The following is a 26333-nucleotide window of genomic DNA, read 5'->3' on the forward strand; positions in this document are numbered from 1 at the left end:
ATTTGGCCTTTCTTTAGACTCTGATTGTATGTATGCTTTTTTATTCACCTCCACCCTGGAGTGCGTGCTGATTTGTCCTCTCAGTCTGGCTCCGAATCTGATGTAATCTGTTTGTTACGGGTTAATTAATGAATATTAAAATCCCCTTGGGCTTTCGGGGTAAATTTTTCCTGTTACATTTGAAGATGAATTAGCTGCAATTTCTTCACAAGAACTATTCAGTCACTTAAACTTCACAGCAACGAAAACTCTTTCTCGTGCTACTTAAAGATTTTCAATCTTAATTCCCAGACATCTTTTTTTTTACCTGATCATTCATAATTCCCAAGTCCACATTAAGCAATTTGTCATTTTTTTATTTCATCAAGTCATTTAGTCATACATTTTCAAGTTTCCAAAAGGAAAATATTAAGACAAAATCAATGGAGCGAATCCCTATAATAACTAGTATATGTTTATTATACAAGTGCTTTTATTTTATAAGATTCTGATTCAATAATAATAACATTTATTTTCATCAGCAGTTTAAATTCTATATTTTAATATGCAAAGTGCACCTTATTATAAAAAAAATTCGAATTTATCCGGTATAAGCTAACCCTCTAAACATAATCTACTCGATTAGTATTGACGGTTTCTAGAGGAGAATATTGGGTAGTATTGATTACATTAAACATCACAAAAGAATGAAAAAAAATGTAAAAGAAATTAAGTGTAAAGGTAAAGTTAACATAGTTGATCCAAGATGTCCAAGAGACAGAAATCAAATCTAAGATACCAGCTTTTACGCCTCTATCTCTAATAAATGATTTAGTAAAGATTCATACAATCTACTAAAAACCCTTTTTGAGTTATAAAAAAAATGAAACAAAATAAATTAATTGGATGAACTATGGGACATAAATCACCCGACACCAAGAAAACATGAAATGAAAAGAAATACTGTACTCAAAAGACCTGTGCCAAATTTCAGGTAACCGATTACGACAAATTGACCGAATTTTGATATGCTACAAATGATCCTTCTGACATTTCACTGGCTGCTATTCTGTGGATATTTTGTACATTGAGGAATTGAAGCTTGGGGTAAATTGAAAAGGCTACAATGGTCGGTTCCACACATTTCATCTTCAGTTTAATTTAACTGCAAAAACAAATCAAAATCAAAACCAGTTCTGATTAAATATCAATCACAATGGCAATCAAGTGATAACCAAATAAAAAACAAAAGAAAGTACATAGGATGATGTTTAACGGATTGGGGAATTGAAACTCAAGAATTGAACAACAATTGACATAATATCAGGGCTAATTATTGAAACTGTGGAGTTTTAGGAAGATGTGGAAAAGAAAATAACACTAAATATTAAGAGATTTAAGTTGACTTAATTCTATTTAATGTTTTAAAAAGTACTTGTGTATAAAACTTGGAATATTAACCTTCATTTATACTAATCATAATCCTATTTAATTAAGGAAAGTAATCATGAGATTAGAAAAAATGGTAACCAATCCTAAGATAAAAAAGTAAAACCAAAGAATAATCTAAGATAGTCTAAGTATTTGATGTGATAGTTTCATATATTCAACACTAATTAACATGTACAGTTAATGGAGCTAGTTCAATGTAAATCAAAGATTCATAATACCTTCAATTGTGTACCCACATAGGATCCAAAGAGAAAAGTTTATCACTTCTTGTACCAGAAGCAGGAGCTCTTGGTGGTGGAGCATGTACAGTAATTGGAAGAACCCACTCCGTTTTTTCCCTTCCCTCAATTAGAAGAGGATGCTCATACCTGTGGTTCAAAAAATCGTACAAATTTAAATGACCAATGTCACTTAAGGATTCCAATTTCCATGAAACCTATTTTTTACATTTGAAGCAGGAATCATGATTTGTAATACAACAATAGCTTGTGCCACTAGGCAAGGTCCACTACATGGATCACATGACATCACTGGACTTGGTTAAAAACCAAATTCTTGAAGATATTATTCACCATAATATCACAAGAATTAAGGTTTGTGTTGTGTAGGATAAATGTCAATGAAAACTAAAGGCTGATCTTTGCCATGCCTTGAATAAATATATGGTTGAATATTAAAAACCAAAGATTAAGAAGGCTATAGTACATCCACAAGTAGTATAAAATGACAAATGGTCCTAGCAAAAAGAAAGGTGCATGTATGCCATGGATAGTCTTCAGAATAAAAATTGAAAAAAAAAATCTTAAAAGTAAACAATAGTTGGGCTATGAATTAAAAAATGGGTAGGGTGCAGCCAAAGATGGCACGTGTGTGGAGTGTGGAGTGTAGAATGAGTTGCTCTCATGTAAAGATCAACCAAAAAGCAGGTGGAGCTGAATATGAGTAGAAGAGGTGGTCAAAACTCATACTTTTTCCAATCTACATGCTTTGGAGTTGTGAAAAATTCAAAGCGGAGAACCCACTGCACAGATACATGTTGAGTTGAGAAGGACATTGGACCATCCATGGGGATAGAAAAAAGAAAGCTTGTCTGCACCAAATCTGCAACAACCTCATGATGATCACTCTGAACCTAAAAGCACAGTTGAGACCACAATTGTCAGAATCAGAGGCCATTAATAACATTTTGAAATACATATGATCCCATTTCTTTTTCTCTTGAGTATTGCAGACAGACAATTTAAAAGCAAGTCTTTAAAAAAGTCAATCAGAGATTGGCCATTGAATAATCATGCATTATGGTTAATCAAAAGGCACCAGTAAACCAGATCTACATCATTAATTCTGAATAACATATTGTAGATATTAGTGATAAGGGGCTTTTAGGGCTATGTATTATATATCAATTGCTGCATAGCTTAGTGTGGCTATATAAACCAAGTATAGGATGAAATAGGGAAATGCTTCAAGTGTAATTTGTGGCCACAAAGTACCTATAAAACTTGAAGCAAAACTCTATCAACAGCTACAAGACTAGCAATGCTCATGGTAGCAAAAGCTGGGAAGTAAAGTGCCAACAGGAACAAAAACAAATAAAAGTAGCAGATAAGAATGTGGAGGTGGATGAATAGACATACAAGAATGATATTAGTAGGAACAAATGTATTTAGGAGAAAGTAGGAACAGCATCTATCAAAGAGAAGATGATACAAAATCACCAAGGTGGTCAGGAAAGGTTTAGACCAATGAAGTGAATAAAATCAAAGATAGTCTCATGAAAAGAGGTAGATTAAGACCAAAGCAAACTTTAGGAGAACCATTAACAAAGACCTTAATCTAAATGGATTTAACGAATGCTAGGTTTTTTATTCAACCAGTCAGTAAAAGTTTAAAAGGAGTAGTGAGAGGTAAAAGAAATAGAAAATACCTTAGTGATTGTAGGCGAATTCCTTCTAGAATGGTGGACAAATCGCCGATTTATAGTTTCCGAAGTTTCCAATGTTATTGAGATCTGAAAATAATAACTACTATAATAAATTCACTTCCAGAGTATCACCCCCAAAAATTGATTTGTTAACTATTAGTTTAACTCTCAACAGATGACAAGGGCAGTCACCTCAAGGCATCTCCTAGCTCCTTCATGAAAGAAAGTGAGAGTGCCACCTATCTGTAACAAGAAAGTTGCTGGTGAATAGACTTCTTATGTACACCATGTATCAAACTCGACTTGATTATCCTTACCATATCACTGAAGTAATAAGTTGAGTCGGAATTTTTAGGGGAAAATTTAAGCAAAACTTGATCATCAAGTCGGATATTGTAAGACCTTCCTCTAATAAAGCCTTCTGCTGCAGAAAATGTCTGCATAAAATTAGCTTACATGGAATGTAAATTATTTTAAAAAAATTTTGAGTACAATATCCAATGTGTCTGAAGCACATAAAATCATTTTAGGAGAGAAGAAAATGCATCAATTTACATGATATAGATTCTACAGCCCCAGCTTCAGGCGAAGAGGATACTCCCACATCATCTTCTGCAGAAAATGTCTTCCGCAGCTTCTGTTGCTCATTTGGGGAGACAATTGCAAATGACTTCTGGGTTGACAAGACATCTGTTTTCTAAATGAATTAGCATAGCAAATACTTGATTTCAAAGCAAAAAGTAAATAATGACTCCTATCAATCAGACACTAATAAACCAACACAACTGGATACTGTTTCAGAAATATATTTCTACAAGAAAAAATTAGCAGTTTCACACATAAACCGACACCAAGGTATAGTTTAATTTGCTCACCAGCACCAGAATCAGACAACACTTCAGCAACAGACAGCCTAGGAAGTGCCATATTTGAAGATAAACTTGTTCGGAAACCTTCTAAAGTAGAAACATCCCTGGTCAATGATCTTGCAGAAGAAGATCGCAATGACAGTGAACTTCCAAAGCCTCTGTTTAGACTCTCTCTCATGGGATTATAAGAAGAAACAGATGAGATATCATCTCTTGAGCTGTCATAGCCCTCCTCAACTCCATCATACATGTCATTTGCTCTAACCTGTATAAAAATGATTTCATTTTATATCTTGAGTACATGAAAAAGAACAGCATGGAATAAGTGAAATGCCAAAAGATAGCTTAACATACAACCAGAAATGAGATATATAATTCCAAAAAAAAGAATTTGAAAAAAAGTTTTGTACTGTTTAATTAGTAACCAGCATTGATTCTTTGGACAATGGAATGGGGAGAATAAGAAATAGATTTAGATTCCCAAGAGGGGGGAGTATTATTAGTTAACCCATTAGTAGTTGAGTATTGTTAGATAACCCATTAGCTAGTTTAGTTAGTTATAAATTATAATCAGTAGTTAGTTAGCTACAATCAATGAAGGGTACATAACACGTATAAATAGAAGATGGGAAAGGACAGCATCTAAACTTCTAAAAATGAGCAGATTTCATATTACTTTAGAATGAAAGATCATTGTGTGATTTTAACCAAAATCCAATCTACAATTCTAAATCCATTTTAAAATGTAATTTTTCAACCGATTTCACATTTTGCAAAGACAGAACATTTTAAAATTAAAAACAGATGAAGGCATTATTAAAACAATAGATAGCAATCGAATATAGGCTAAAACACAGATAAGTTTAGTTTACCCAATTAAAAAATATCACCAATAGCATACCCAATCAGCATCTCCATCCATCTCTTTCCAAAATAAATCCAGTTGTACACTAGTTAAGGGAACAATATCTGAAAACATATAAACACATGGATATATTACTTATAATGTTCAACGAAAATTAAGATGACTAAAAAAATTTGATGCTACATGAAATAAACATGTATAGGTGCAAAAAAATAAGAAACTTAATAGTGATATATGCAATCAATTTTAATAAACAAGTAAATTCCCCAACGATAGCTGGTTCTATCAAAGTTTGCTTCCCAGACAGATCATTCTTTTTGTGTTGCAAATTGTCAGGTTGAATTTGAATAAATGCCAATGTCATGGGCTCATACCAAAGAGAATGACAAATTGATACAACATATATTTATAATTTCAATGGTTTCACATAGTTGAAGGACCAAAGTAAAAGGCTTTTTCTGTTATTGCTTGAATTCAAATAGGTACATATATATAGAGAGTACAAAAGAGAGAGAGGGAGGAGAGAGACTATGACAGTGACAATGCACTGTTGCCTTCTGAAAAAAAGGCTACCAACTAAGTTACCAAACATGGCTAAATTACAAGGATATTCAACACTCCCCCTCAAGCTGGAGCATATAAATCATATGCACCAAGCTTGGTACATATAGTCTGAATCTTGGGTCCTCTTAAGGACTTAGTCAAAATATCCGCTGGCTGATCATTAGAACCAATGAACTCAGTGACAATCTCCTTGGACAGAAGCTTCTCTCGAATGAAATGACAATCAATCTCTATATGTTTGGTCCTCTCATGGAAGACTGGGTTTGAGGCAATATGAAGAGCAGCCTGATTATCACAATACAACTTCATTTGCAACTCTTCACAAAACCTCAATTCTTGAAGAAATTGTTTGATCCACATGAGCTCACATGTAACGATAGCCATAGATCGATACTCAGCTTCTGCACTAGACCGAGCGACAACAGTTTGTTTCTTGCTTTTCCAAGAGATTAGATTTCCTCCAATGAAAACACAATAACCTGATGTAGATCTCCTATCCATGGGACATCCAGCCCAATCAGCATCACAATATCCTGATAGTTGCGTACTACCCTTGTCTTCATACAACAACCCTTGTCCAGGAGCTTTCTTAACATACCTCAGAATACGCATGACAGCATTCCAATGGTCCAAATGAGGATTCTGCATAAATTGGCTAACCACTCCCACAGCAAAGGAGATATCAGGTCTAGTAATGGTAAGGTAAATGAGTTTTCCCACAAGCCTCCTATATCTCTCGGGGTCAGGATAAGCTTCACTTTGATCTGCCATGAGCTTCAAATTAGGATCCATAGGGCTTTCAACAGGTCTACAGTTCTGCATACCTGTTTCTTCTAAAATATCCAGAGCATACTTCCTCTGAGAAATCACAATACCATCTCCTGATTGAGCCACTTCAATACCAAGGAAATACTTCAAAGATCCCAGATCTTTGGTCTGGAAATGACTGAATAAGTGCTCTTTCAGCTGGACAATCTTAGTAGTATCATTCCCTGTAATCACTATATCATCAACATAGACCATTAGATAGACACATTTTCCAGGAGATGTATGATAGTAAAATACAGAGTGATCAGCTTCACTTCGTTTTAGTCCAAACATTTGAACAACATGACTAAATTTACCAAACCATGCTCGAGGAGATTGTTTCAACCCATAAAGAGATCGACGAAGCTTACACACAAGGTCATACTCCCCCTGAGCAACAAACCCAGGTGGTTGCTCCATATAAATATCCTCCTCAAGATCACCATGGAGGAAGGCATTCTTAATATCAAGCTGATGAAGGGGCCAATGACGGATGGCCGCCATAGCAAGAAACAAACGAACGGTGGTGAGCTTGGCTACAGGAGAGAAAGTATCACCGTAATCAATGCCATATACCTGTGTGTAGCCCTTAGCTACCAAGCGAGCCTTAAGCCGATCAACCTTACCATTGGGTCCAACTTTAACAGTGTAAACCCATCTGCAACCCACAGTCGTCTTACCAGGAGGGAGAGGAACGAGCTCCCAAGTACCATTATTTTCAAGAGCCTGCATTTCATCAACCATAGCTTGTCTCCAGCCAGGATGATCAAGTGCCTCACGAACAGTGGAAGGAACAGTAAGGGAAGACAAGGAGAAAACAAAAGAACTATATGAAGGAGACAAACGGTGATAACTTAAGAAATTATAAATAGGATGAGGATTGCGAGTAGAACGAGTACCTTTCCTGATGGCAATGGGCCAATGTGAGTCAGAATGAGAAGGAGAAGTGGAGGATGAGGAAGGATCCATGAGTGGAGGACTGGTTGAAGAAGAACGAGGATCACGAGAAGAGGCTTCAGGTACTGGAGATCCAATCTGTCTTGTCCTGGGTGGATCGGTAACCGAAGGTGGAGAGATAACTTCAGGTGAATTTGGGACAACACGGACATTATGGTCTGAGTTATCTAGAGGACAAGGAGAAGAGATAGGAAGAACCTCCTGGAGAGACGAAGAGTGGTCCACGGAGGATGAGAAGAAGGGTGTGTCTTCAAAAAAGGTGACATCTGCAGACATATAGTACCGTCTCATGGTGGGAGAGTAGCATTTGTAACCTTTTTGAAGACGAGAATAACCCAAAAAGACGCATTTGACTGACCTTGCAGAAAGTTTGTCTAAACCAGGAGACAAATCATGAACAAAACAAGTACAACCAAACACTTTAGGAGAGACATGGAATAGTGGATCATGAGGAAAGACAATTGAGTGAGGGATTTGGTTTTCAAGAGAAGAAGAGGGCATCCTATTGATTAGGAAACAAGCAGTAAGCACGGCATCTCCCCAATGATGTGTAGGAACATTTGAATTTAGCATTAGGGAACGTGCAGTTTCAAGAAGATGTCTATTCTTCCTTTCTGCTATACCATTTTGTTGTGGTGTGTGTGGACATGTGGACTGATGTATAATACCTTTGGAAGACAAAAAAGAAGAAAGATCATGAGAGAAATACTCTTTAGCATTATCACTTCTGAAAATTTTGATTGTTTTTCCAAATTGATTCTCAATCTCATTGTAGAATGACACAAATATAGGCAAAAGTTCAGATCTGTCTTTCATTAAATAAACCCAAGTACATCTGGAGAATTCATCAATAAAGGTTACAAAATATCGAAAACCAAAAGATGTGACACGACTTGGTCCCCAAATATCAGAATGTATGGTAGAAAAAGCCGAGTCACATCTTTGTACAGTTTGAGGAAATGACGACCTGACATGTTTTCCTAGTTGACAAGACTCACAATCTAAGACTCTAAGATTCTTAAGACTAGGAACCATAATCTTCAATTTAGGTAAACTTGGGTGACCCAGACGATCATGCAAAAGTTTGGGTCTAGAGGTAGCAAAACAAGACCCAGGTGGACTGGATTCCAAGTAATAAAGCCCTCGTGATTCATGTCCTTCTCCAATCAGTCGCCCCGTCCCATGTTCCTGAATAACAAAAGAATTGGCAGTAAAGGTTACTGAACAATTTAACGAACGAGTTAATTGACTTAATGAGATTAGATTATAGGGACACTGGGGAAGAAATAAAACAGAATTTAATTTCAAAGAGGGAGACAATGAAACTTGACCACTTCCTTGAGAAGCTACCTTGGATCCATTAGCTACAGTAACAAGGTGAGGAATTTTTGGAAGAGAAAAGGATGAGAAGGAGGACTTATTACCAGAAATATGATCAGAGGCACCTGAGTCGAGTATCCAAGGGCTGTGACCTTCAATGGATTGAGAGATACACGCTGTTGAAAAACATGGTACGGACGAGGGTTGTGCTTGATTGCTGGGCTTCTCGGATTTGAGCTTCAAATACTCCTGATACTCCTCATCAGAGAATCTGGACTCTGCTTTCTCTGATTTAGAAACTTGTGCGACCTTGTCAGGAAACCCATGTAATGAATAGCAAGTCTCTTGGGTGTGACCTATCCTCTTGCAATAGGTGCAATGAGGACGTCCGCCCCTTCCACTGCGACCTCCTCTACTGTTGCGGCCGCTTCCTCTCCCTCGAGACGCAACCATGGCTGACGTCTCCACTCCATCAGTAGGATTCTCATCCTTCAATAAATGAGGCACGCGGAGAAGTCTAGTGATGAGGGAATCCATTGATGGAATCTGGTCCCCAGCAAGTACTTGATCACGCACATGATCAAAGTCTGAATGTAAGCTCCTCAAAATAAGAACCATGTAGAACTTGTCAAGCTTCCTATTCACTTCTTCCAATGAATCAGCTACAAGGAACTTTCTCAGTTCTTCCACGGCAGCCCGAGCCTTACCCACATGAGCAATCATGTCATGACTGGTTTGCTTGAGGGCTGTAACCTTCATGGTAGCATCAAACAAGCTTTGGATATCATTGGCAAAGATTTCCTGGGCTTTCTTCCAAAAGGAGCGACACGATTTAAATGATCGGAGGATCTCCAAGATATCCGGCTCAACTGATTGCCATAACACGGCACATAGTTGATAGTCAAGCTTCTCCCATTCAGGTCTTTTATCAACTGAAACAGAATCCGAGGTTTTCTCCAAGTGGTCATGGTGTCCTTGACCAAGGAACCACAACTCCACGGAAGCAGACCACGAAGGATAGTTTTTCCAGTTCAGCTTTGCAGTAGTGATAGTTGGAGTCCCGGAAAACGAAAAAACAGGTCCAGAGGAGGCCATTTAAGAGCCAAACAGCAAACCCTAACACCCAAGAGAGGAAGACACTCAAGAGCAGACCAAATGGCTTGCCGGAAGCGGGAGGTGAAGCCTGAAACAGACCCAGGAAGTGACGACGAAGCTGCCAAGACCGGAAGTGGCAGCTTCCGACGCTGGCACGGTGGCGCGTGAGCTGCACGCGCCGGAAGTCGCGAGAAGAAGAAACGGCGCGTGGAGGCGCGTGCGACGACGGAAGGCGGCGCGAGTTGCAGGGTTGGGTCGCGCTTCTCGAGGCGATCTGAACCCTGGTCTCGCCGGAGAAAACCGCCGGAGATGGCGGCGGCCGGCGGCGGCGGACGGCGGACGACGCGGCGGCGGACGGCGGCAACCCGCTCTGATGCCAAGTTGAAGGACCAAAGTAAAAGGCTTTTTCTGTTATTGCTTGAATTCAAATAGGTACATATATATAGAGAGTACAAAAGAGAGAGAGGGAGGAGAGAGACTATGACAGTGACAATGCACTGTTGCCTTCTGAAAAAAAGGCTACCAACTAAGTTACCAAACATGGCTAAATTACAAGGATATTCAACACACATAATAGCTTCTTAGGTCATCATGTAAACATGAGCAACAAATTTCAGAATCTACAGCTAAAAAGCAGCAAAAATAGAACTACAGGACCTATTAGAAAAGCTAAATCTTCCACATATCCATCTATAGCATAAGCTATATTTGTTCCACATCAGCATTCAAAATTTTAAAAGTATTTTTTTTTCTTTTAAACGGAAAGCAATTTTACTTTGTACAGAAGAACATCTTCACATACTCCTTTATAACCAGAAAATCTATGTAGACCTCGATAGAAGAAGTCAGAAACCATTACAACAGGTTTAGAACGGAAATAAAATAGAAAGAAAGTTAACCAAACTAACCATCATCTATTGGAAAGCCACTACTTTTTTGGTTTATCCATATTTGTAATGGAATACGAACTTCCTGCAGAAATGAAAGTTAACAAACTTAAAAATCTAAAAATAGGCAAACCAGTACATGTTAAAAGATTGAAATAAAAATATCCAAAAAAGGAAGTACACATCAATGTTATCAAACCCAGATAATGACACAGATCAGCCAACCCCAAAAACATTAAAGTGAGATGTCCACTATACCAAAGGTTATACGTACAAGACAAATAGTTTATACCACACACACTTAAGAGCTCAAAACTAAAGAGTTATCTAAAATTAAAGGCGCAGTCATAATTACTAATCAAAAGTAATAACAAAACACAATCATCATCAAAAAGGAAGATGGTATAATAAAGGACAAAACTCTGTTTTTTTATTAGAAAAAAATAATAGTATATATTAATATGATAAAACAGTACCAGTGGTACTGATATATATACATGTCAATACTCTCCCAAGCAGAAGTATGGTTCCCTAATACACACTACCTAGCAGGCATTAAGGAACCAGAAATCTGACTATCGAGATTTCGTAAATCCACCCAACACCTAATCCTAATTTCCCCAAGATAATGATTCCCACCAAATCAGTTGAATTTTAGGACAGCTGAAAAATAAATGAGCTGCCTCCTCTTCCTTATCCCTGCAGAATGGGCACATTCTGTCCTTTATGTCCACATTTCTCCTACACAAGTTGGACCTAGTGGGCAATCCGTCCCGTATCAGTCTCCACGCAAAAAAGGCAGCTTTGCTCGGGATTTTTAACTTTCATATGTCTTTAAATGCCCCATCCAGATTCTCATCTCTTGAGTCATTGTCCAGCAGGTTGTGTGCACTACGGACAGTATATATCCCACTTGGATCATTCAGCCACACCCACTTGTCTAGTTGGTGGGCATTTATGGTGACTCCTTGGATTTCTTCCAAAAAAATTGCACTCATACCTATCTCAGCTTCAAACAGTAATCTTCTCCACAGCAGAGACCATCCCCATGCTCCCTCTACACTGCTCCCCATCTGCTGAATGTATGTGTTGTGCTGGTTCGAATTTAGGTAAAGCCTAGGATATTTTATCATTAACGGAATCACATTATTGTTCCACCCATCTCAGAATCTGACTTTTGAACCACATCCCACACTCCATCTTATACGGGATTTAAACCAGCTATCCTCCCCTGACCCACGGCACATATCACGAAGGTCCTTCCACCACACAGATTCAGCAGAATTCCTCCTTTCTACATCCAAACTCCTCCGTCCCCCATACTTTGAGTCCAACATTCTAGCCCACAATTCTTCTTGATGATTAAACAAGTTCCATCTCCATTTTCCTAGAAGAGTGCAATTAAATTTGTTCAAATCCCTAATTCCCAAACCTCCCTTCTCCTTTGATAGACATACTAATTCCCAACTTATCCAAGCGATTTTCTTCTGCTCTACTCCTCCACCCCAGAGGAAACACCTTTGCAACTTCACCAGCTTGTCGACTGCCTTCTTTGGGATCCTGAAAAATGAAAGAAAATAAATAGGAATTGAATTCAGGGCAGACTTTATCAAAGTCACCCTTCCCCAAAAAGAAAGATGTTTTTGCTTCCATTTCGTCAATTTTCTCTCACACTTTTTGATAATGGAATCCCAAGCCACACAACTTCTTAGATTTGCCCCTATCGGAACACCCACATATTAGAAAGGTACAGGTAGCAAGCTGCAGTTTAGATATGATGCAACGTTCCTCATCCACTGCAATGACATCCCTATCGCCCCAAAATGACTTTTTGCAAAGTTTATTTTTAGCCCTGAAACCAGCTCAAAACTCCTTAGCATCACTTTAATGGCTCTTACGTTTTCCATTGACGCTTCCCCGAAGAAAATCGTATCGTCTACATACTGAAGAATGTTGATCTCCACCAAATTTCTTCCAACCATGAATCCCTTAAACTGGGTGTCATGCAACACTTCTCTCATCAGACCTGTTAGGCCCTCTGCCACAATATTAAATAGAAGTAGGGCTAATGGGTCCCCTTGTCTAAGTCCCTTTTGGGGGATGAGTTCAGCTGACGGGCTCCTATTGATCAATACCGAGATAGAGGCTGAGTTAAGGCAGCCTACAATCCAAGTAACCCACTTAGAACAGAATCCCATTCTCCTGAGCATATACACCAAAAAAGTCCTAAATCACTAAATCGTAGGCCTTCTCATACACGGCTTTGAACATCAAACAGCTCTTATTACCTCTTTTCGCTTCCTCTACCACTTCATTTGCAATAAGCACACTATGAAGCATGTGTCAGCCTTCAAAAAATGCAGATTGGCGCTCATCAATAATACCTAGCAGTGTCTTCTTCAATCTCCTTGCTAACAACTTGGCCACAATCTTATAGATACTGCCTATTAATGAAATAGGCCTATATTGGTTGAGGTTTTGTGGATCCTGCACTTTGGGGATCAATGCAATGAACAAGGCATTGGTTCCCTTCGGAAATTGTCCATTTACATAAAATTCATCCAAGAAGTGGAACAGATCAGGTTTAATTACATCCCAGAACTCTTTAATAAATTTGAAGTTTAAACCATCCAGTCTAGGGCACTTGTCACTCCCGAATTCCCACACTGCGTCTCTTATTTCTTTCTCATGAAACCTCTCTACCAGATATTCGTTTTGCTGCTGGTTAATTGTCTGAAATCTGACCCCATCCAGCATTGGTCTAACCCCCTCCACCTCCGAAAATCTCTTCATGTAGAACTGACAGACCTCTTCTTTTTTTACCCTGCTAGGATCTTCGGTTCCCATTTACTAAGAGGTGGAAGAAGCAGGAGTTGCAGTCCCCTTCTTTAAGCCATTTGGTCCTTGACTTCTGTCAAAGCAAGGATTCATGAGAGATGGCTGCCACCAATAATTCTTCATGCAGCTGCTTCTTCAGTCTAATTTCTTGAGTACTCAATTGTCTTTCGTCTCCTTCTTTTTCCAGCAAGTTCAGCTCCCTCTCAGTCCTTGTCATCTTCCTCTGAATGTCACCAAATTGCTCTTTGTTCCAGATTTTCAATCTTTGTTTGAGGCCCTTTATTTTTTCTTTTAGCACAAAACCACCCCAGCCCCTTATGGAATTTGTTGACCACCATTCACTGGCCACTTTTCTAAACGACTTATCATGGAACCAACAGTCCAGAACTCGAAAAGGTTTCAGTCCCCAATCCACAAATGAGGATGACAACAAGATAGTGCAATGGTCTAAGAAGTTCCCTTCCAAGATGAACTGAGTGTTGCCTTGCCATTTATCAAACCAATCTGCAGAGACTAGAATTCTGTCAAGCCTACTCTTAGCTGACCCATTTGGTCCATACCAAGTATATTTTCTCCCCATACAAGGCACATCATCAACTTCTAAGTCAGCAATCCAATCATTAAACTCCTTGATATTCCTCTCATCTTGTTGTCTTTGACTGGTGCCCATTCTTTCAGATGTTGTTCTTATGCTGTTAAAGTCACCTAGAATACACCATAAGCCTCCCAAATTGAAATTTCTTAGAGTTCTGATTTGATCCCACAGATTTCTCTTCATACCCACATCACTTGGCCGGTATATATTCACAATACAAACTCTAACACCATCTGCAATCCATATCCCTTCTAGGTAGATAAAGCCACAGCCACTACACTTCTTTCCTAGTCTGAAAGCCTGTTCTCTTGGCTAAGTCCCAACACATTACTACTTGTTTGGTATGCTCCAATGTTGTTGGGCTTTTATTTTTTGTTAAAACCCTCGAGTCCAACCTTTCACTACTCTGTTCTTCCCAATCAATTAGTTCCTTCAATCCACTGACCTTCGATATAATTGGGGGAGTCTCAAATTGGCTTGACTCATCAATGGGTTGGCTTATTTCTACGCTATTTATTCCATCCTCATTTCCATATTCGGGCTCAGTGGCATTTGAGTTGTCTTTTTGCTTTCTACACCATGTATGTCTGTGTTGGAATTACACACATTGTATGGGTAGTTGTTCCAACAAAGAATAGTTATTAATGTACCTAGATAGTCACATATTCATGTATCTCGGAATTCACATGCATGTACATAGGTACTAGAACTTCATTAATATTCTGGTAAATTTCACATTGTATTTAATCCCTAAGTCTATATAAATATAGATCAGTTGAGTAGGTTAGCACTCAAGCATTTCACAACCTCTAGTCTCTTCAATATGGTATCTAGAGCCACCTTGTTTGTTCTTTAAAGGTTTTTGCATCTGGTCAGCAGAACCTAAAGTCCCATCTTTGTCCCTTTGTCCAAACAGCAACCTCAATATCCAAAAGTCCCTTCCACCGACCTGCCCACTATCCACCGCCGTCGGATAACCACTTAGAAACCGCCGATCGGCCAGCCACCGAAGTCGCATCACCAGAATCCTATCCACGCGCCTCCACACGCTCTTGACTGTGACAACGCGTGTCACCCACGCGCCACCTTCCAGCCATTGTAATCACTGCACGGTCGCCCAGATCTAATCGCCAGCCTCTCCTCTTCCTTCCTAGGTGATCAGTTCTTCGATTAGACAACTCTTTGACAAGTGCTGAAATGGCTTTAGACTCTCAGAAAACTGATGGTCCTGCCTTCTCTATCTCTGGAACACCAACAATCACTTCAGAAAAATTGAATGGAAAAAATTATTTAGCATGGTCAACCTCTGTTGAACTTTGGTTTCTTGGCCAAGGTTATCATGAACATCTAGAGCAATCCTTAGAAAAGATTTCAGAAGACAAATGCGAGCAATGGAAGAAACTTGATTATCAACTTTGTGCTCTCTTGTGGCAGTCTATTGAGCCAACTACATTGACAAATTTCAGAGCCTTCAAAACTTGTTATTCTTTCTGGAAAAACGCACAAAGTGTTTTTGCTAATGACATTCAACAATTGTATGACGCTGCTTAGAAATTGGTCACTCTTAAACAAACTGATCATGACATGATTTTGATCTATATATGGTGTTGGTACTACGTGGAGTTAAAATTATCATTGGAAGCCGATAAACTTGAAGACATAAAGACGAAACTTGATAATCTATATATGGTGTTGGTACTACGTGGGATGCATCCAGATTTTGATCATATTCGTGACCAAGTCTTAACTGGCCAAGAAGTTTCTTCTCTAGAGAATTTAATTACCCGGCTCCTTCAAGTGTCCTCGCCAAAAATAGGAGAAAATTCAGTTAACAGTATTGAAACTTCTACCATGGTATCTAATCGAGGGGGATGAGGTGGTCGTGAAAACCAAGGAGGACAAGCTGGAAGAGGAGGTCGCCCTCAATGTTCTTACTGTAAGAGAATGAGCCACACACAAGACACTAAATATTCTATTTACGGATTCCCCAAAAAATCGGTGAATATTTCAAATTCTGAAACATCTGAGAAAAAGTTTTCGGAGGCTGACTATCAAGAGTATCTCCAACTAAAAGCTGCCAAGGAATCTCAAACATCATCTGCTATAAGTGGTCATAATTCCACTGCCTGCATTTCCCAATCTGGTAATAATCAAAGTCCATGGATAATTGATTCGGGTGCTTCTGATCACATTGCTGGTAATAGTTCTTTATTTTCATCCCTCTCTCCTTCTAAAATTCCTCATTTCATTACTTTAGTCAATAGTTCTAGAGTTGCAGCAACAGGAATCGGCCATATATCACCCACTTCTTTGTCTTTAAACTTTGTTTTGCTCATACCTGGTTGTCCTTTCAATATAACATCTCTTAGTCAGCTTACTCGTTCTCGTAATTGTTCAGTAACATTTGATGCTAACTCCTTTGTCATACAGGAACGTGGTACGGGTCGGACGATTGGCGTAGGACATGAATCTCATGGTCTTTACTACCTCAAGCCTAATCTTTGTTAGGTTTGTAGTGCTGCCACTTCACCAAAGCTCCTTCATGAATGCTTGGGACACCCACATTTATCTAAATTAAAAATAATGGTTACGAGTCTTGAAAAAATAAAGGACCTATTTTGTGAGTCATGTCAACTAGGAAAGCATGTCCGTTCTTTTAGGCATGTTGAAAGTCGTGTTGATTCCCCTTTTTCGGTTATTCACTCTGATATATGAGGTCCTAGTCGTGTTTCGTCTATGGGTTATAGACATTTTGTTACTTTCATTGATGAATTTTCTCGATGTACTTGGGTTTTCTTAATGGAAGAACAATCTAAAATTTTTGTCCATTCTCACTTCTTTTGTTAATGAAATTAAAACTCAGTTTGGTAAGACAATTAAGATCCTTAGGAGTGATAATGCGAAAGAATACTTTTCTTCTTCTATTTCTTCCTTTTTGTCAGCACAGGGCATTCTCCATCAATCTTCTTGTCCTCATACTCCTCAATAGAATGACATTGCCGAAAGGAAGAATAGGCATCTTGTTGAGACTGCTCAGACATTATTACTTCATGCCAATGTACCTATCCGGCATTGGGGTGATACAGTTTTGACAGCCTATTTTTTTATAAATCAAATGCCTTCTTCCTCTGTTAAAAATAAAATACCACATTCCATTTTGTTTCCTAAAGAACCATTTTTTCATGTTGATCCACATATTTTTGGATGCACCTGTTTCATTCATAACTTGTCTCCAGGTCTTGATAAGCTTGCTGCTCGAGCCATCAAATGTGCTTTCCTTGGATATTCCAAATTATAGAAAGGTTACCGATGTCACTCTCCTGTTCACAATCGTTATTTTATCTCTGCAGATGTAACATTTTTTTGAAGAAAAACCATACTTTGCTCCCTCCATGGTTGAGTCCAATACTCTTCAAGATGTTTTTACTATTCCCTATCTTGGTCCATCACCTTCTTTGCAGGAATCAGAGTCAATTGTAGATTCTACCATAGATATTCCTGACCTCCACTTGAGCAGACTCGAAGATAACCCATCGTATATTGACGTCGTCCTCGAATTCCTGACGCAGAACTTGAAGGTAATGAAAGACCAGTTGAATCATCTCCTACTCCAGCGAACAACCCAACCATGGACCTACCCGAAGAGAATCTTGACTTGCCCATTGCTCTTAGGAAAGGTACTCGGTCTACACGTAATCCTTATCTTATTTATAACTTCTTAAGTTATCATCGTCTCTCTTCTTCGTACCATTCTTTTGTTTCCTCTTTATCTTATGTTTCTCTTACTAAAAATCTTTGTGAAGCACTTGATCATCCAGGATGGCGACAAGCCATGATTGATGAAATGCAGGCTTTGGAGCATAATGGTACTTGGGAGCTGGTTCCTCTTCCCCCAGGCAAAAAACCTGTTGGCTATTGATGGGTATATGCTATAAAAGTTAGGGTCAATGGACAGATTGATCGCCTCAAAGCTCGATTGGTAACCAAAGGTTATACCCAGATTTATGGCCTAGATTATTGAGATACTTTCTCCCCTGTGGCTAAAATTACTTTTGTTTGACTCTTTCTTGCCATAGCTGTCATCCTTCATTGGCCACTGTATCAGTTGGATATTAAAAATGCATTCCTACATGGGGAATTAGAAAAGGAGATTTATATGGAGCAACCACCGGGATTTGTTGCTCAGGGGGAGTCTAGCTTGGTTCGCAAACTTCGAAGGTCTCTTTATGGACTCAAACAATCCTCACAAGCTTGGTTTGGAAAATTCAACTCAGTTGTTCAGGCTTTTGGGATGAAACGAAGTGTAGCAGACCATTCAATTTTTTATTGTCATACCTCATCGAGTAGATGTGTTTACTTGGTGGTCTATGTAGATGATATAGTCATCACAAGAAATGACCAAGAAAAAATTGCTCAACTGAAGGAACATTTATTTAGTCATTTTCAGACTAAGGATTTAGGAAAACTTAAATATTTTCTTGGAATTGAAGTTGCTCAGTCAAAAAATAGGATTATCATCTCACAAAGGAAGTATGCGTTAGACATACTTAAAGAAACCGGTATGTCAAATTGTAGACCAATTGATAGTCCCATGGATCCAAATCAAAAATTGCTACCCAATCAGGGGGAGCCTTATTCTGATCCTGAAAGATATCAGAGATTGGTTGGGAAGCTTATCTACCTCACTATTACAAGGCCAGATATTTCCTTTACAGTTGGAGTGGTGAGTCAATTCATGCAATCTCCTCATAATCATCATTGGGATGCATTAAAAGGACCCCAGGACAAGGACTACTCTATGAAGACAAAGGAAGTACTCAAATAGTTGGATTTTGCGATGCAGATTAGGTAGGATCACCCATTGATAGGCGTTCCACTTTAGGATATTATGTGTCTATTGGAGGAAATCTTGTCTCATGGAAGAGTAAGAAGCAAAATGTTGTTGCAAGGTCTAGTGCAGAGGCTGAATATAAAGCTATAGTTGTAGCCACATGTGAGCTCATTTGGATTAAACAACTTCTTCAAGAATTGAAGTTTGGAAATACTCAACAAATGAAACTTTGTTGTGATAATCAAGCAGCCCTACATATAGCTTCTAATCCAATATTCCATGAGAGAACTAAACATATTGAGATTGATTGTCATTTTGTCTGGGAGAAAGTCCTTTCTAAGGACGTTATTACTCAATTCGTTAGTTCTAATGATCAACTAGCAAACATCTTTACAAAATCTCTAAGGGGACCAAGAATTCAAAATATTTGTACCAAGCTTGGATGCTTTGACTTATATGCTCCAGCTTGAGGGGGAGTGTTGGAATGGAATTACACACATTGTATGGGTAGTTGTTCCAACAAAGAATAGTTATTAATGTACCTAGATAGTCACATATTCATGTATCTAGGAATTCACATGCATGTACATAGGTACTAGAACTTCATTAATATTCTTGTAAATTCCACATTGTATTTACTCCGTAAGTCTATATAAATGTAAATCAGCTGAGTGGGTTAGCACTCAAGCATTTCACAACCTCTAGTCTCTTCAATAGTCTAGAATATACCTTCCAGGTAAGGGCAGGCCCATTTGTTTTAGGTCCAATATCATTATTTTGCTATATGTGAGATTCCACATTGGTGTCATTAGCAAAGCCGGCTGACCTGTCCCTCTCCTCTGCATGTGGTGCAACACGTGATCCCCTCCACTTTAATTCAAAATTTGCTGATGCGAATGGGCCCTGGGCCCACTTCAAGTCCCTTTCTTCCACTCTTGACAGTGTTGTTCATTTCCTCTTCCCTTATTCCAGCTGCATTTCCTATTTCCACCATATCCGTACCTGCCACCATGTCTTGGCTACCACCTGTTCTGTCTTTCGATAACCTCTCAACATAGGTAGTCTGTGGTGACGATGTTTGACTTCGAGACACAGCTATACCAGCTGCGTTTTTTTGACTGTTAGTAATTGAGTGAGTGGCTGTCGGCAGGATCTAGAGGTTATTGACCTTCAGTCCACGCATGTTTCTTTGTCCATCAGTCTTCTACTGCTCGATGTCCTTTCCTGTCTAGTTTCCACCATTGGTGTCAAGTTGTCGGTTTTCTAGACGAATCTTTGCCTCTAACAAGGCATATTCAGACCACACCGATGATGACATCGTCAAAGGACCCAAGTGAACACCCTGTTAGGCATTTGTGCCTACATGGGTAGTAGCATGTCTCCTCGACCAAGTGAATCGTGAAGACTTCCCCGTTAATCAATACTGCCACCGTGTCCACGCATGTTTCTTTGTCCATCAGTCTTCTACTGCTCGATGTCCTTTCCTGTCTAGTTTCCACCATTGGTGTCAAGTTGTCGGTTTTCTAGACGAATCTTTGCCTCTAACAAGGCATATTCAGACCACACCGATGATGACATCGTCAAAGGACCCAAGTGAACACCCTGTTAGGCATTTGTGCCTACATGGGTAGTAGCATGTCTCCTCGACCAAGTGAATCGTGAAGACTTCCCCGTTAATCAATGCTGCCACCGTGTGCTGAATGGAAGGTTTTCGTGGAATTTTTATGAGCACCCTTGCCCTATCAAGCCTCAATAATTCCTCCACCTCCACCACTTCCTCTACAGTCGCCGCAATCTTCGAAATATTATCGACATCCCATGCGTGCAATGGGATTCCCCAGCACATGATCCATGCCAACCTATATCCAGTAAACAAACCCAAGTTCCACTTCTCTAGCGAATGGAACAAGGATCATCCATTTTCTGCATCCTTGCTGCACAGTCCTTCTACTCTGGAATCATTAAGGCCCAACAATAGGACCATATCATCCCCAAGGTACTTTGGTTTAAATTCCTATCCTCCCTCCCACATGATCTCATCTTCTAGTCTATCAAACATCGACAGTTTTTTCAGTCTCCCTACCCACGCATCATTGAGCCACTTCGCCTTTTCCATGGGGGTGCTCAGCTGCAATGATGATTAAGATGTTGTTGCCATATGATGCGCATAGCCATGCACGCCCCTTCTCCCCACCTTTCTATTACCTGACCCCACTACGCTTGCGTACGTCGTTGGTTTTGTCCGCTATTGTGGGTATTGGTTCCACGACCCTGCTTCCCTTGCCTTGTATGCCATCTCCTTCCTCCTATGATCCTTGTCATCGCCTCCAGTACTGGCCTTGTTCATTCCAACATTACACTACACCTCTAAGTTAGGTTTACCATCATTCATCCTCCCCTTTCCGTGCTTTGGTAGGTTAGCATGGAGTTTTAGGCCGCCGATAACCATACTATCCAGCTGTTGTTCAAGTAGCTTCACATCCTCCTTCACTCCTTTGAAACGTACAAAGCCATACCTCCGACCATCTCTATTTCTATGCTTTGCGATGAAAACCTCCCTCACGTCTCCCCATTTCTTAAACTTCATCCACATATCCTTCTCCCCCATTTCCTCTGGGAATCTTGTGAAGTAAAAGGAGTGCACATCTGTTGCATCCCTCCCGTTACTCTTTCCCGCGTCCCTTCGCCTTGGTGGCCCATTCCACAGTGATTGCTTGCTGTACCACTTCCCATCGAAGTTGTGACTTGGCTCCTTTCTCACCCATGTTCCGTTTCTCTCTCACCCTCTCCCTGTTTCTCTCTCTCTCTTCCTTTATGCTTACTTGGGGAACTATACGAATGTATTAGTCACTGATACAAAAAAAAAAAAAAAACTGTGACTGCGAAGAACACAACACAAGCAAAAATTTAACAAAGAGTGTCTATGAGTCTGATGAACAGAACACAAATACTAAAATTGAACAGAATCTTGCATGAACAGAGACTCATGGATGAGCAGTGGTAAGCAGTTGGAACAAAGAGGGCAGGAAAGGAGACCTTTGTGAACAGAGATACCCATGGGTGAGCAATGGGTGTACTGAAAAACACCAAGCTTGGCGAACGGCTTGGTTTGAAACAAAGGTCATCTTCTAAGTGCTTTCTGCTGAAAATGCAGGGTTTCAACCCTATAAATGTTTTCCAATGCCAAAAGTGGAGGGAAAATCACGAAAAAGTAAAATAAAGGATTGGAAAACTCAGAAAATGGAGGCCAATATGGATTGTTTTTCCTGTTTCAATATAATACCTTCAACGGCCATAACACTTCCAACAGGCGCAACATAACACCATGGGCACCCTGAAACAGACTCAGACCTCTCCTCTCTACAGCGCACTATTGTGCATGATTGACTGCTCTGGTTTAGATATCACTCATCCTAAGGGTTTTTTTTAATATCACTCATCCTAAGGGTTTTTTTTAATATAACTCATCCTAAGGTTTTAGGTGTTCAAGTATTCTTACACCCCATTGAATTCTTATTCTATCCTCGATGATGAGAGAGAAGTATGTGCCCTATGCCGCTATGGCCTTTTAAATAGAGAAAGATAAGAATGAATAAGGACATTTTAGTATTCAGCTCACATTAAAATATAGACATTAGACAGCCATAGTAAACCAAGAATACCAGAATCAGAAGTATATATTCGAGAAAACAACTACACAAATTAAAAAGGAAGGGAAAAATAGGAACACACAAATAAGGAACAGCCCTAGCAATTACTGTTAGTCTATAATACAAAAGTACGACCCCACAAAACTCTATGAAAGTGCTTTTAAAAATACTTATTCATCACCTAAGACAATTTTTCCTGCTTTTTACCACATACCAGCCTTCTTATTACCAATAAACCAGAAATAAACAATTAGCATGTTCACCTTCTCTGGACAATTGTTTCACTCAGCTTAGATGCATGTGCCTTAAGAATTAAGATGCCATATTACTGCCACAGAATTCCTTAAAAAGATTGCAAACCATGCATTTCAAACAAAAAGATTTAGCTAGCCTTTCTTCAATTATTAGCTCCCTAATATAACTTAAAAGATTACTTGAATAAAATAAAATAAAGCATAGCACATTTTGAGAACAAGACAAACAAAAACAAAGATATACCACCATCATAGCTTGTCATAATACAACTCTCCTAAAAGTTTACAGTGTTAGGTGAAGGCACAAGAATGGTTTCTTATATTATATATCTAACAAGTGCCCTCATGGCTCATGCAACAGCCCTTTGGACTTGAAGCACGGATACTGCACAGGTCTACCAACCTCATGCTATAATTCTATATTTGTTAGAATGGGGGCAACAATGATTGCCTATTTTCATGTATTGCATCTCCAAAAACATAGCATGAAAATAACATGAAGCAAACACTTTTCAGCATAAATCAGAGCAAGTTACTGCAAAACCAACCAAATCTGTAACATCATTTTTGGACTCCAGACGAGATTGCCCATTTTCATATATTATCCACCCTCCAGTTAATGCACTTTTAATATAGTACAAATAGCGAATGTTTGAACCCTTGTAAGATGGTGGAATAATGCTAGGCAGCTGCGTTCGCACCACATCTGCAAATAACACTCAACATAATCAACCTTCTTAAATCAAAATAAAATATACTGTAAGAGATCACTTCTAAAGCATTCAAATTAGTAATCACCAAGCAAGTATACTGGCAACCCAGAAAAAACCATTTGCTGTTTTGTTGTCAAGAGAATAAAATTAGAATGAACATTTTAAACCCCCACCCCCACAAAAAAAAAAAAAAGAGGATTGATTATTTAACTCTATAATCAATAGTTCTGGATCAAATTGCCCAGTTTGTCCAATTTCAACTCATCTATCCATCAGTTTATATGTCACATCAATGGTTAACATCTTTGCATAACTCTTTCTTTGATGGTTTCATTAAAGGTTCTCAGTTCTCCTTTGTTCTCACTTGCTCTTCTCATATCAATTTTTAGAAGACCCCAGTTAAGTCCTAATAATGTGAGAAAGACCTCTCCCAAATAAGATTAAGATGATTTCATTAATGAAATTAGTCCCAAAATAGCCCAAGATCAAAAAGTCCCACCAATTGTCTGCTACTTTACCTGGCCACAAAAATCATGTTCACATATTTCAGTTCATATCTCCCAAGTCCTGACTCCAACAAATCTACAACGTACTTCATTTTGGTAAAATTCAAACTTCAAAATTTCAATCTATAATTCTGAAAAAAAGGATAAACATTTAACTCAGTTGCATCAGCAACTCAAAACCAAAGATCATAACTCCAGCCAATTGCATCAGCACTTTGAAAAAATTTCATGAAAATATCTTACATTTTTATATTCCACCCCCCGCCCTCTCAAATTTTATATATTTGAACCCACTATCCCCAATTCCTCACTCATGTAACATGTTTATATGTATGATAATAATATTATTAACTAGCTGCAACCAGCACTACTGAAGGCATGGAAGTTTTGTGGGGATATAGCATCAGATGTTGTTCTGTCTTATAACCCATTAAAACTAACTTCACAATTGAAGAAAGCAAGAGAAGAGTAATTTTGAACACACAAATATGTTATCACAAAATCTTAAGTTTTGGTCTAATTATAATAAAAATTATAGGGTGAAACCAGCCTTCCAGCTATCTCTAACCAAAAGTGAAGCAAAATACTTTCAGTATTGTATTACACACCCCAAAAAAAGGTAAATGGAACAGTTTTTACATCCCCTAAAATTTCCTAATGGGGAATATCCATTTAAGTACACCCACTAACATAAGAAAAACATAATAATTTCAATTTCAAAATTCCACACCCATACTCAGAATATTAAGAGAAAATATAAGAGCTAACTAACAGGAAGAAGGTTAATCAAAAAATCAGCATCCTTTAATGATAATATTAAGAGAAAATACATGATTTGCTGGCGCCAGCATTAAGAATCTGGTTTGCAATTAGGATTGGTGTTGAGCACTCCAGAAAAGCATTCTCACCTGAAATAATAAATAACAATATTATAATCATAATAATGATAAAAATAATACTAATAATTTCTCCCAAAAAAAATTAATAATAATAGCATAAATTATGTTTTTGGTCTCCCAAAATATCTTGAAATTCGGTTTTACTCCCTGTAAAACTTCAATACATTTTTTAGTCTCTACATTATAGAAGCACATGTTTTCAATCCCTAAAGAAGGACTAAAAGAAAACCATATCACTTTTGGTAAGGACTAAAATGCATAAAAAATTCATAGGTACTAAAACTAAATTTTAAGATATTTTGAGAAACCAAAAATGTATTTAACCCTAATAATAATAATAATAATAATAATAATAATAATAATAATAATAATAATAATAATAATAATAAATAGTACATGCACAACAGTATTAAAGGTTTCTACACTATCATCAAATCATTATCATCAAATCATAAACCACCATGTACGGTAAATTTATTTATCGACTTTTACGACAACTGCTTCAATGGTCATACAAACTACGAAAGGTTTCTACAGTGACATCCAATCATAAACTAGCATGTATAATAAATTTATGGACTTTTACAATAACTACTTCAAAGGTCATACAAACTATGAAAGGTTTCTACACTGGCATCCAACCATAAACCACTACGTATGATAAATTTATAGACTTTTACAATAACTACTTTTTGGTCATACCAACTATGATTTCTATTCAGTTGACGGTGTTTTACGCTGAGAATGCAAAGAATTTAAATTGTTGATGTAATACAGTGAAAGCTATCAAATTCCAATACAGATAGTTGTTGCAGCAACGAACCTCTCCGTTGTTTCGAGCCGGGCATCAGCTTCTGCGTGGCGAACCACTGAGTGTCCAATTTCTCGATGCCCCTGATCTCAAAACCGAGTCTTTCCATGAGAAACGAGTACCCATTTGCGGGATTTGAGATCTGGATGGTCACAATCACAGGATCGCCGGGCCGGTAAACCTGCCTATCCGTCTCGAGCTTCAGTGTGGGTTGAACAACAGCGAGTTCGTCTCCACCACCCTTTGATGGTGACGAATTGGCGTTGTCCACCACCGCGCCGGAATCCCCGCCGCCTCCGAAAAACGAGAATCTCCCAGGTAGCATTGCACTTTTGGTTCCAAGTTTTTGAGACAATTAGTGTGAGAGGGAATTGCAATGGAAAATTAAAATTAGGGTTTTGGGAGAAGGAATTGGAGGAATAGAGAAGAAGGGTCTCACCAGCAATGATGTGTGTAGGGAGTTCTTCTTCTCAGACGGGATCTGATCTTAGCCACGGAGAATTCACTGTCTACTAGT

At 38.6% G+C, this 26333-nt stretch overlaps 1 protein-coding gene across 1 annotated transcript; it reads right to left on the reverse strand.

Moving 5' to 3' along the window:
• Nucleotides 1-765: 765 nt before the first annotated feature.
• LOC100795634 (uncharacterized) lies at nt 766-26333 on the reverse strand. The gene is made up of 14 exons (XM_006576618.4): nt 26256-26333; nt 25829-26145; nt 24937-25014; nt 23436-23593; nt 10741-10804; nt 5126-5193; nt 4231-4489; nt 3911-4045; nt 3673-3779; nt 3548-3598; nt 3359-3442; nt 2400-2563; nt 1650-1799; nt 766-1144 (listed from the first exon to the last, which is right to left on the reverse strand). The coding sequence occupies exons 2-13, from the start codon at nt 26139-26141 to the stop codon at nt 1652-1654; spliced, it is 1629 nt and encodes a 542-aa protein (XP_006576681.1). The 5' UTR covers nt 26142-26145; nt 26256-26333; the 3' UTR covers nt 766-1144; nt 1650-1651.

This window comes from Glycine max, chromosome 3 (genome assembly GCF_000004515.6).
Source record: "Glycine max cultivar Williams 82 chromosome 3, Glycine_max_v4.0, whole genome shotgun sequence".
Lineage (NCBI taxonomy): Eukaryota > Viridiplantae > Streptophyta > Magnoliopsida > Fabales > Fabaceae > Glycine > Glycine max.

Coding starts and splice junctions, on each gene's coding strand:
- LOC100795634 (XM_006576618.4), bottom strand. CDS start 26,141: ATGCTACCTGGGAGATTCTCGTTTTTCGGAGGCGGCGGGGATTCCGGC. Junction 4,490..5,125: donor TGGATGGAGATGCTGATTGG/GTATGCTATTGG, acceptor ATTTTTATACAG/GTTAGAGCAAATGACATGTA. Junction 3,443..3,547: donor GAGCTAGGAGATGCCTTGAG/GTGACTGCCCTT, acceptor TATTATTTTCAG/ATCTCAATAACATTGGAAAC.